The 11,800-nt window shown below is 35.7% G+C and overlaps 1 protein-coding gene across 6 annotated transcripts; it reads right to left on the reverse strand.

Moving 5' to 3' along the window:
- Nucleotides 1–341: 341 nt before the first annotated feature.
- On the reverse strand, nucleotides 342–11,478 carry LOC126732834 (protein MRG1). Of its 6 annotated transcripts, none has more exons than XM_050435871.1 (11): nucleotides 11,253–11,478; nucleotides 10,547–10,600; nucleotides 10,341–10,354; nucleotides 9,415–9,560; nucleotides 8,897–8,932; nucleotides 7,147–7,187; nucleotides 6,559–6,657; nucleotides 6,261–6,340; nucleotides 4,097–4,266; nucleotides 1,556–1,640; nucleotides 342–749 (listed from the first exon to the last, which is right to left on the reverse strand). In XM_050435871.1, the coding sequence occupies exons 1-11, from the start codon at nucleotides 11,388–11,390 to the stop codon at nucleotides 659–661; spliced, it is 954 nt and encodes a 317-aa protein (XP_050291828.1). In that variant the 5' UTR covers nucleotides 11,391–11,478; the 3' UTR covers nucleotides 342–658. The 6 variants fall into 6 exon arrangements, with proteins under 6 accessions (XP_050291828.1, XP_050291827.1, XP_050291829.1 ...); XM_050435870.1 differs by having other exon boundaries at nucleotides 6,559–6,660; nucleotides 11,253–11,476; XM_050435872.1 differs by having other exon boundaries at nucleotides 6,559–6,660; nucleotides 9,415–9,603; nucleotides 10,337–10,354; nucleotides 11,253–11,459.
- Nucleotides 11,479–11,800: the final 322 nt, after the last annotated feature.

The raw sequence follows: 11,800 nt of genomic DNA on the forward strand, positions 1-11,800 counted from the left end.
AGTAAGGTGGAGTTTGGATAGCGTTTTCAACGCTTGCGTTGCTTGTTTGCATTTATCAGTGGATCCAATGCACTGTTCATGAAACCCACAAACCTCTTTCTTTCAGCAAAATTTTCATTAAAAATACGTCCCACGGGACTATTCACAGATTTAAAAATTATTTTGCTACAATATTTTCAGTTTTTAGTAATAAGCAATATCCAAACAGACCCTAAAAGTTGTAAACATTTGAAGTGATGCATACATGTTCATGTGTGCAATGTGACTGGTGAGTTGTGTCATGTCAAGCAACCCGCCCACATGCCCAGAGATCAATTGCATCATGACATTTTGCAATCCAATAAAATACAACCATTAAAACTCAACTAATACCACAAAAGTTTTTGGTTTCTAGTTTCTACAAATGCTAATCACACCATAACAATAAATTATCAGAACTTACAATAGGTAGCACTCTTCAGGGTGCTACAAAGTCCCCCAAGAATGTCACTTCAGATAAAGAATGAGCTACAAGTACTACTGTTACAACAACAATTGGATGTTCCATTTTCCTGGATTGTTAAGCCAGAAGTCAACACGCCAACAGGGTAAGAATCTCTGCCGTTCCATTCTCCATCGGATTGTGGCAGCAGAGCAAAGGTGAATTTTCTGCAGATGCTCAGTCATCTTTTCCCTTGCCTTTTCCTTCGGAAACTTTGGAGCCATCATAAGCAGAAAGGAAGAAAGTACTTTGATTTTTCTGCAAAAACCTGTGAAATGGTTTACCGTATACGCAGTAGTTAGCATTGCAGCACGTAAGGAATTGAAATATTCGAAATTCACAACCCATGTTATAACTTGTAGCAAATCACTTAGACAAATGGATGCACTGAAATTCTAGACTAACCCAAAACAAACATTTGTTGACAACTACAATGATCCTGTTTTATTTTTCAATTTGTAAATGTACCCTTCAATATTATATTTCATTTGTTGAAAGCAAATCTGACATGCAATTCATTAATGATTGAATCTCACTATTCCACATATGATTGCTACAAGTAAATTAATTATCCTTGCCCATTTGGCATGGAAAACACAACTGCCTGCCCCCAAATAAAGACCTGGAGCAGTTTTTCGGAACTTATAAATGTGAATATCATGTATTTCTGGACCTCAAACATGAGCATACTCATGAACTGTGATTGAAATGATTTTGGCATGTTTGTAGGAGCTTCATGGGAGAATGTCTTCTGAGTTTTCATGATACTTAAAATATAGAAACTGAAAGCATATATATCTAGAAATGCAATGCCATTTGCACATTTTCTATATAGCTAAATTGCCTCACCTTAAGTTCTCCCCTAAAGCATCTGATATCAATTTTTTGTTGGATTTATTTGGTTTCTTAACAGAAAGATCACTTCAGAAAAATGCAATTGTGAGCTAGAACTTGATAAAGTAATTGAGTAGAGGAAGATGCACTTGTCTTATTTTCACGTATTGAATTAATGGCAGATAAAACAATAAAACCCCTCCAAATATTGCACATAATATAGAAGGGTTGAGTTGGTACTTGAGAAAATCAAGCACTTTCTGTTGCAAGCGGGTCAGCGTTTCCTCTTCAATATTTACAAATGCCAAAAGCTCAGGCAGCTTAACTGCAAACACAAGAAAATTTATTGGAGTTAGAACAAGCCTGAAATGCGCAAACATCAATTAAAAAGATTTTCTTTTAACCAAAGAAAATGAGTCACTACTACTAGCTGTATACAAAAGGAACACAGGAAAACAAGAGCAAAATTAAAAAGAAAGTTTCCTTTCAAACAAAACTGAGGCAAGTCCACACAGGCATATAATCATGAGATGGGCAGAGTACTTTGGGCAAAACTTAGGTACAGTTTCTTAAGTGTCATACCTTGGGTTCCTGCTCCCCCAATTGAACGCAGCCACATAGTTGTATTGACAACAAAAATAAAGTTGTCTTTTTCAAGAACAATTAAATTCAACCATGTAGTTCATTGGCCAATGCAACCCATGGTTAAATTTAATTGGGGAACCTAAGTTCCACACTTAAGAAACTATACCTAAGTTTTAACCACAAACTTTTTTATAGAGATTTTGAAAGCCTTTTGAGTTATCAATGCAAGGATTAAACCATTAAGAGTCCGAACATGAACAACTTGCTTACGGCCTTAATAGGAAACCTTTCACATGGACTATATGCAGGAATTTCAATAAGGTGTTGTCACTACCCGTGGTCAAAAAGAAATTCTAACTCAATTATGAGTGTGAAAATCAATGGATTAAAAAGAAGAGAACATTTGGTCATTCAACCAAGAATGTGATTAAGAATCTAGGGAAAATGCTCCCTAGATGAAAAGAATAAGGTAGTCCCTGAAAAAGAAGTATTGTTGTAACAACTTAAGGAAAAACGCTTGCCATATCTGCATCATACCTCAAAATGACTAGTTATAATTAAAGCTCCTTGTAGTTATTAATAAAGCCCAGATCACCCAATAAATGCCCTATGCGGGACTCATCACACCCACACAACACACACTTAGACAATATCCAAATCAGATATACAGCATCACAATTACCCTTGGTTATGACTCAAGTGATATATGGTGGGGTGGGAGGGGTCTTAGGATGAGAGAGATGGAAAGATATGAAAAAGAAGCATTGGAACATCTAGTTTCAATGGGATAGGTGTCATCTTTGAAGGGTTATTTGTTTAATTTATATGAAACTGATTGATGTAAAATGGGCAATTCAAAAATTGGATACAAATGCTTGTTTTAAGGTGGAAAATGAGAAAAAAATTCTGTTGTCCCAAAAAGACACAAGGATTTAATCCATGACCTCACCCATCCCTCATTACATGGAGGACATCCATTTGGTCCAAGAACCATTTGTAGCAGAATTGACAGAATTTGATTCAAAAGATATCGAAAGCATAAAATTTGAGGTCATCCATTGATGAAGACACATAGCTATGAAGTATGCATAGGAATGGCGTGGTTGGACTTCGAACCCAGTTAGAGGTACTGTTGCTTGTAGCCTTTGGTGGAGTATTGGGGCAGGATGGGATAGGTTCCATCCATGTGTGTCTATCAAGGTGGAGGACATCACAAAAGAATGGTTTTAGCATGATGTATGACGTGGAAATCAATCTCTTAAAAGAGTTGTATCCTAACCTGTATGCTTGCTCAGTTAACCAAAATGCCTCAGTCCATTCAGTAATGGATAGCCAGTTAGGTGGGAAAGGGCAGACCTGGAACGTTAGATTTCACAAAGGGTTTTCGTGGTTGGGAATTGGGGTCTGTAATTTCTTTCCTAGATGAAATGGAGATTGAAAAGGAGTGGTGGCTTTATTTTTAGCTCCTATTATGAGAGTATCGAAGGTACACTGACTAAACTAACTCTATCCCCTGGAAGAGTATTTGGTGTATTAAGGCCTACGAGGGTCTCATTCTTTGTTTAAACAGCAACTTGGGGGACGATTATTACTTGTGATAATCAAGTGAGGTTTTTCTTTAGTATGATGGTGTTGCATGTGCCTGTGTAGTGGAGGGATGATATATCATTTGTTGATCCATTGTGATGTAGCATATGTTTTATGGACTCCAGTAATTAGAGCCTTTGGGATTCATTGCGTGTTACTAAGGAGGGTGGCCAGTCTTTAATTTGGACAGGAAGCACTCCTTGGATATTTGAAACCTTTTCCCATTATGTTTGATGAGGCTATTTGTTTTGGAGCAAAATAGTTGTATTTTTGAAGATATAGAAAGATCAAAGGCTCAGTTGGAATCATTGCTGATTTGCACTATGTATGATTGGTCCCGTGCGTGGGGCCTTACGATTTGTAACTCCCTTCTAGATTTCACAGAATCACTTAACTTTTGTGCAAGATTTTTTATTTTTTATTTTTAAATTTAAATTCTTTTACGTTATAGTATGTTCATCATTGTGAGCATGCAGTAATCTATTCTAATAATAAAATACCATTGCTTATTAAGAATGAAGGCATAGATGCTCAAGAGAACATCATAATCCAAGCAGGCTGCGTCAGTTCTCATCAGACAGAAATATAAAGCCTTTCTAACAAACATACCAAAGAGGCGCAGTAGATGTTCAGCACCATAAACAGTTGATGGAGAGACATTATCCACGACTGCTTCATGATATTGTTTGCGCTCCTTCTTGTATAAGAGCATCACTGGAAGTGCTTTGTCGAAATAACACCTGATTCCTTTCAAGATCTCTCCTATTGAATCAGTCATCCTGTATTTAAGAGAAATTGACCATGCCACCATTATCAGTATTGCTGGAGGTTCCATCCTACATCTTAAAGTAATACAAACAGAAAGGGATTTGATTCTAAAATGAATTTAATAGAGCCTACTTGTACAAAATTAACTAGAGCACCATCATAACTTCCAAGTGTTGTGGAAACTTATGGACAAACCTGGATGCATGTCATAACATGAATGTATGTATGTATGATATACGTAAGGAGTAGGACACAGCACCCATTTTTATTTGAGAATATTTCACATTTAGCTCCATCTAAGCACGGACATGGACATGACACTATACGGGACATGTCGACATGGCAATTCTTAAAAAATTTAGACAATATACGGCAGTGTACATGGCAATTAAATTATATATATATTTTGAAGCATATCTTATGTTTATTTTAGTTTTTGAAAATAAATAACACCCATCAAAATCTTTGAAAACATATCTAAAATTAATTTAAAACATCAATAAATTGTAATATCTATTCGTGAGAGGAAAAAAAGAAAGACAACTTGAGAAAAAAAGAAAAGAAGAAGAATAACAGCGTTTATTGACTTAATAGTGCAGTTGGGTACTGGCCAGCCACTAACGGGAGACATGAGAGTGTTTGACTAGTATAGAAATAAAGGTTTAAAACAAAAAGAAGAAAAAAAGATGGGGACAAAGTTTTCCCCCAAACCAATTTAGAGGAGTCTCCTTCAACCCGCTATGTGGCAATTGGTAAAACCATCCACATGCACTATTAGTCACATGACTTATTTAATTAATCATGAGACTTGTTTAAATAATACACAGGGAGGGTTTTATGAGTTGGAACAGTTTGAAGGTAAACTTTTTTGGGAGAAAAAAATGAACTTGAAGTTGAGACAGTGTAGGGGTCAGCGATACTTCTAAAAGCAGATGAAGAGCAGCATCACACCAGACAGAGTAGCACCGGTGAGCAAAGATGAGCACTGAGGAGCCAAGTCCAAAGTCTCTAGGTGCTGCTCAGAGAGAGAGAGAGATAGAGAGATAACAAACTCCAGTGTTCCATAGCAAGAAAGTGAGAGGTCGATAGAAAATTTACAGCCTTAAAGCCTAATTGAGGTTTCAGATTGAGCTAGGTTGTAAAAATCTCTTTTTCTACTTTTTTTAATTAATTTTTTCTCCTCTGTGTTGGGGACCATGTCCCAGCCATGTCTAAAATAAATAAGTAAATACACTACAAAAACTTGTAAGCAACCATGTCCCAGGCATGTCAGTGACCAATATGGACTCTCTAGGCATTTTGCCATGTTCATGCTTCCTAGAGCTGCATTGATCAAATAAATGAAAAAGAAAATTTTCTTGGAAAATCACCTCCAGGTTGAGACTGTGTTGGGACTGTGTCCCAGTCATGTCTAAAATATTTATAAAAAAAAAATCGCCAGACACTACACGAACTTGTGGGCAACTGTGTCCCAGGAGTGTCTGTGACCAACACAGGCACTTTGGGCATTTTGCCATGTTCGTGCTTCCAAGTGCTCCATCGTCTTTGAAAATTATCACAATCTGCAGGAAGATTGTTAAAGAGAATATTGACCTATTACAAAGGCAAGGGTTTCAAAAAACTGAGAAAATTAAAAATTTTGATGTTCAAATCTTATATTGAAATCTTTTTTCCATTTTTTTTAAAGTAGAGGGGAAGGTGAAATCTGAACTAGTGACTTTTGCTTCATGAGGCATAGTACTTAACTGATTGTGCTACCCCTCAGGGTTAATCCAGAAAATGATATCCTAGCAAGCAACCAAATAATTCCCCACCCCCCCCCCCCCCCCCCCAATAACAACATTGCAAGAAAAAAAGTAACATCTTAATTTATCTTTGCAAAACAAATTATAGAAGCAACAACAATTCAAATCACAACCACAGACACAAAAGGAGAAGAATCTAGAATATAGATTTAATTATGATAGACACCAAGCAATTCCAACAGGAATTAAGTAAATCTTACATGCCATCCTTCTTTGCCCTGTACTCAAGGTACTTCGTCAAAATGTCATCAACAGTTGGTGAACGAGGAAGTTTAACAAGCTGCAGAAAAAAGGATTTTCCTTCAATATATTACTGAATTACATGCTTTTCCCCCTATACAAGTATATTACTAAATTAGGATTTAGTCGGAAAATGTATCAGCTGAAAAAAAAATGTGATTATTTTTCAAGCATCCTTACAGTAATAATAGGAGAAAAGTGTTCCAACACTTTGTAGGTACCTTTTTTTTATTGTGTTGAATAACATTTCAAGCTTACCTTGTCCTGCTGGGTAACAAACTCCCAATCATCAACCAGTTGCTTCCTTAGAGTAGATGGAATTTGAATCTTGACAAGCTTTTCCAGAGATACATTGTCCTTCTTAAATCATGAAAGCACATTTAGTCTAGCATTAATGATAGTTTCATCAAAAACAAAAAGAGCAGCTGAATTTAACGACATCACTATGAAACATCTTTGTGTATGTATAATCTTATGGGCAGTTTCACCTCAAGCAAAGTCCACTCAACTCAAAGATTAAATACATATACCTCAAGCAAAAAAAAAAAAAAAAAATTACAAAAAGAACAATCAATCTCCAAATAGTGAAATCATATCTCTATATTTCTTCTTATTCATTTTTTGCTTGAAATCTGTGCCAGTAAAGCTTATTGAACAATTTACATAATCATTACAGCCCTAAAAATTACAATTATTGGCTGTAAGTCTACCAGAAGGGAGGAAAACTAGAAATAGCAGAGCAACCCAGAGATATAGAGCATGTGAGAACCAATGCATCTGAAAATATCCAGAATATGAAAAACAAGAATCTTTAAGAAATATATTTGACCATAATACAAACCAAACCTCAACGCCTGATTCACTCTTTCGCTTCTTCCCTTTTGACACTGCAAAAAAATTTCAACATGTTAAATCATTAAGAAAACCAAGTTTTCAATGATTACAAGCATATATTTTTTGCAATGACTCAAAATAAATCACTTGAGAATTAAAAAAATAAAAATAAAATTATGTTTGAGTGAGATGGAGTGAGCAACAGAGAAGGGAAAGTGAGGGGGAAGCCCACCTCTCATCATGCTGTCTGCTAGAAGGGGGATGGGGGAACAGAGAGAGAGAGAATATGGAGATGTATTTTTACCAGCATGCCCTGATTAAAATGGTTTAAAGTGAGAATAAACTTGACATTTCACACATTTGTCTTAAGAGCCCATTAACAGCTTCTCAAATCAGCCCAATTTTTGGTGGATTGATTTTGGTAGGCCTGGAGGGTTTGGCCTCCCCCGCCCTCCCCTTTTGCCCCCTACCAAACAAGGGGATTTCATCAATCTCTTCCCTCTCCCTCCTCCCCACTTTCATCCTTCCACCAATTCCCCAAATAAACATGGCAATGGGATGTGTTTGCGGTTTTTTTATTTATTTATAAGTTTCACACGCACTTAGTGGGTTTTAAACCCATGACCTCACCCGCCATCCCATTATTAAGAGATAAGGAAGTGGGTTCCAGCTAGCACAACATGTAAAGTCTCTTGTTATTGAATAAGGGACATGGGTTCAAATTATGTCTACACCAAAAACCAATTGATATCTTAACCTGAAGATAAAGAACAATCATTATAGAGATGATGCCCTAGGATCAAATACTATTGTATATATTAAAAAAATAAAAATAAAAACTATAGCTCATTGGCAAGTTTGAGAAGCCATGAAAAGTTGAGAAATCTAATTTGGTTTACATTGCATTTATTATTATTTTACTATGAATGAGGGGTTAAGGGCATTAAAGAAAAAGGAAAAAATTAAAGTTGATGGAATGGAAGGGGTCCAAAACGACTAGAGACCACGTCTCACGAAGTGGAGGTCGCTAGTTTGAATCTCCACTTTCTCCTTCCCTTGGGGCCAACATATATTTATCACTAAATAAATAAAGGTGACAATATGGAGTACAGGTTTCCTAATGCTATTTCCAATTTTCAACGCCTTGTGGACATCATGGATGAAGTCCCCCATGGACTTCTTTTTTTTGTATAGACTTCCAATACTAATAAACAATTAGCAATTAATTTCTAGTTCTTTAGTGTTCCAGGAGAGAAAAAACCATATTCTCATAATTTCTTAAGTCCAAGAAACTTGAGAAGGCTTGGTGAACGTAATATTATATCCATGCTCCATCTTGAAGGGGATTAGTTAAAAAGTATCACATAGAGTACAAGTGATATCATCTGTTACTATTTTAAGTAAGAAGTAAAAGGGGACTAAACTAAACTGGTCAGAAAGCCTAGTTTTCAATATCCCTCCCGTTGCAGAAAAATGTTACACAAACACATGAACTTTTAGTTTTACAACCTTAAAAGAGAGAGAAAATAGAAACAAATTTTATTCCACTTTTCGAGTACAACCGCCCTAATTTCACAGCAGTTTGATAGGACCTCCAAACAAAGTAAGTATAAAACCAACATATAACAGAAAACAACAACAACAACAGCAGTAGCAACAATACGTATGATATTGATGATAAAGAATAGTTAGTCAATTAAATAATGGAAAACAACCAATTTTAAGAAGAGAAAAGGAAGTGAGATGTGGAAATAATGGATACCATTATTCTTGAGGTCTTCTTTCTCGACTTTCGCATCTACAATTTCAAAAGCATAATAAGTTATATTAATAGCCATATGAGTAATAAAATAAGGAATTACCATAATAGGAAGGTAAGACTAGACAGAATGAGCTTGTACAGTAAGTTTCTAGTGAATATGATGAGAGGTGCGTATGCGTGCTTTTGTTGTTGATGTTGGGGGGGGAGGTGTTATATGCACTTTGTCCAGGCTAATTGTTTTAAAAGGGAAAGAAGCATCACCAGGTAGAGCCTTTATGTGTACTATCCTTAACATGATTACAAGAGTGTTACCCACTTCCCTCCCCCCAAAAGATTGAGGCGGAAAAAAGGAATCTTTACTGGTCAATTAAGTGATTATTAGATATGGTAATTAAAGGGCCTAATGCATATACACAAACACAAACACAAATGAATGTCCAGAGGGAGTGAAGGCTCTGTGAAACTGCTACTTGAGCTTTTAACACACTAATGCATATCTAAAAAAGAATCAAGCTAACCTGTAGAGCTTTTTGGTTTTGTCTGAGCTGAACGTCCTGACTTTACATTTTTGTCTACACCCTGTTTTTTGTCAAGAGCCTGCTGTTTCACGACATTCTCTTCAGTATGTTTCATCAGACGGTCCACACCTACCCATTCGTCCCAACTGTTGGAAAGATGTCGAAGCCATTGTAATGATTTCTGTTTCCCTTTTTGAAAAGGGGCATAATTATTAATGGAAGCAGACATTTCCAGCTAACATAATAAAAGTGACCAAGTTCCTTTCACAGAAATATGATAAATTATCAAGAGGTTATTCAGTAAAAATAATAAGAAGAATTGCAGGCCATTGTATATAAAATATGCTCATGATCTATGTAGGTAGCCACTAAAATCATACGAGCAGTATTCTAGTAAACCATAAACCACATTTCTATGTGTCTTCAAAAACAAAAAGGCAATGAAAATAAGAAAGTAAAATAAGAAAAATGATATATAATATCCTTTTTGCAGCATTCATGTATTGCAACTGAAAATGTATATATTCAATTTTAATCCTTAAGTGTAAATTAAATGATTAAGTAGCAGTTTGAACTTCAATAGTTCCAATGTCAGCATTGTGAAACTTTTAAGAAACCAAACCTTTTATCTATTTCTCATTAAATTTATTTTCAAATGGTATGACCTTTCCACTCTGATAATTGTGTATTAGGTGACATAATTATAAATAACAAGCTTTGAAATTCATATACCACATTTCAAATAGCAATATCCAAATTGCAGATTACCTGGTACCAGAAAATAACACAGGGCCTTTTTGTTGATCAAAATAGTTGAGTTTCCAAAATATTAGCGTTGCTCTAAATTCTAATTTATGTACCTCATTACTTTTGAAATCTGAAATCAAACAATGTAATAAAGTAGGCAGAACAGAAGACATACTCACTTTTTGTTCCAACCCTGCAAAATAGCAAGAGTTATGTCACTTACTACCATAATCACATGATTCTTTATTCACCCTACATATTCAGCTAAACCAAGCAGTCATATTTGCCTGAATTAAAATTTAATTCTATCTCAAGCCATTATATGCCCTAGGCAACCACAAAGAAATCAGGAAAGATCAAAAGAGAAGAAAAAGGCCAAACTTACAAGGTAGTGAACAAAGTATCTCCATTCCTTCTTCCTAAGCTCAGCCTTTTGGACCTATAACATCGAAAAATACAGTTCATTAGACTATTAACACACAATTTTTTTTTTTTTTTTAAAAGTAAAAAGAGAGGGAGAGAGAGTAATAATTCTAACATGACAATAAATTTAAATTACATAGTACCAATTATACAGGAACCAAACCTTTTTCTTTTCCTAATTAATATACCAAACATTAATACTCATGCTAACCGAGCCACATCTTCGTTTCTGTGCAAATTTGAGACCACAGAGACCAATACAGCCAGTAAAGAAGCAGATTCAAATTAGAGTCGCAAAACCCACATTTGAAAAAACAATTTGAAACTCAATAAACCCTTTTATTTTTTTATGAGTCCCTAATTTTCTCATCAACCAGTAGCCACAACCTTAAATTGTTAATCATTCAGCTACAAATGGACTATTTCCCTAAATTTTCTCAGAAAACCACACCCAGTCCAGGATTGCGGTTCAAATACCCTAACTGGTTAAGCTCAAAGCAATTAACACTCTCATCTCATTCTTTAGCAAAAATAAAAGCAGAAGTATAACTAATAATATAAACCTAGGGCAAAGAAATACACATAATTAAGCAAAGTAAACTCAAAATTATCTTTTTGTTTTTCTAATTCGAAAAAACTAGGGCAAAGAGAAAAGGAAAAGGGAGTGCCTTGGCTTCGTAGAGACGAGGGCCGTGGTAAGCGAGGACCTTCTCGCCCTCGGAGTAGAGGCTCGATTTGGACGGAGGAGTGTCGCCGCTCGAGGTGTCGCCGTCGCTGGCCGAGTCGTCCTTCGAAGAGTTCCCCATTTTCTCACTCAAGTCACCGATCTGAGAGCTACAGAGCAGTCGCAGAACGTTTCAAAATCTGGGTGTCGTTTCAAAATCCGTAATAAGTAGATTTGCAAATTGCGATAAGGCCCAATATTTTAGTATTATTTAATGGCACTTTCTTTTTTTTTGGCAAATTATAACGTGCGCACTTGTGGTTAGTCAAAATTTAAGTTGGAGAAATAATGGGTCCGTTTGGATTGAGTTTATTTTTGCTGAAACTGAAAACTGAAACTGAAAACACTGTAATAAAATAATTTTTAAATGTGTGAATAGTACTGTGGGACCCATTTTTAATGAAAAAGTTGATAAAAAGTGGAGTTTGTGGGACCCATGAACAGTGTACAAGTGCACTGTTTATAGCTGACTGGGTCAACAGTTGCGGCTGG

The sequence above is a fragment of the Quercus robur genome, chromosome 6, assembly GCF_932294415.1.
Source record: "Quercus robur chromosome 6, dhQueRobu3.1, whole genome shotgun sequence".
Classification (NCBI taxonomy): Eukaryota; Viridiplantae; Streptophyta; class Magnoliopsida; order Fagales; family Fagaceae; genus Quercus; species Quercus robur.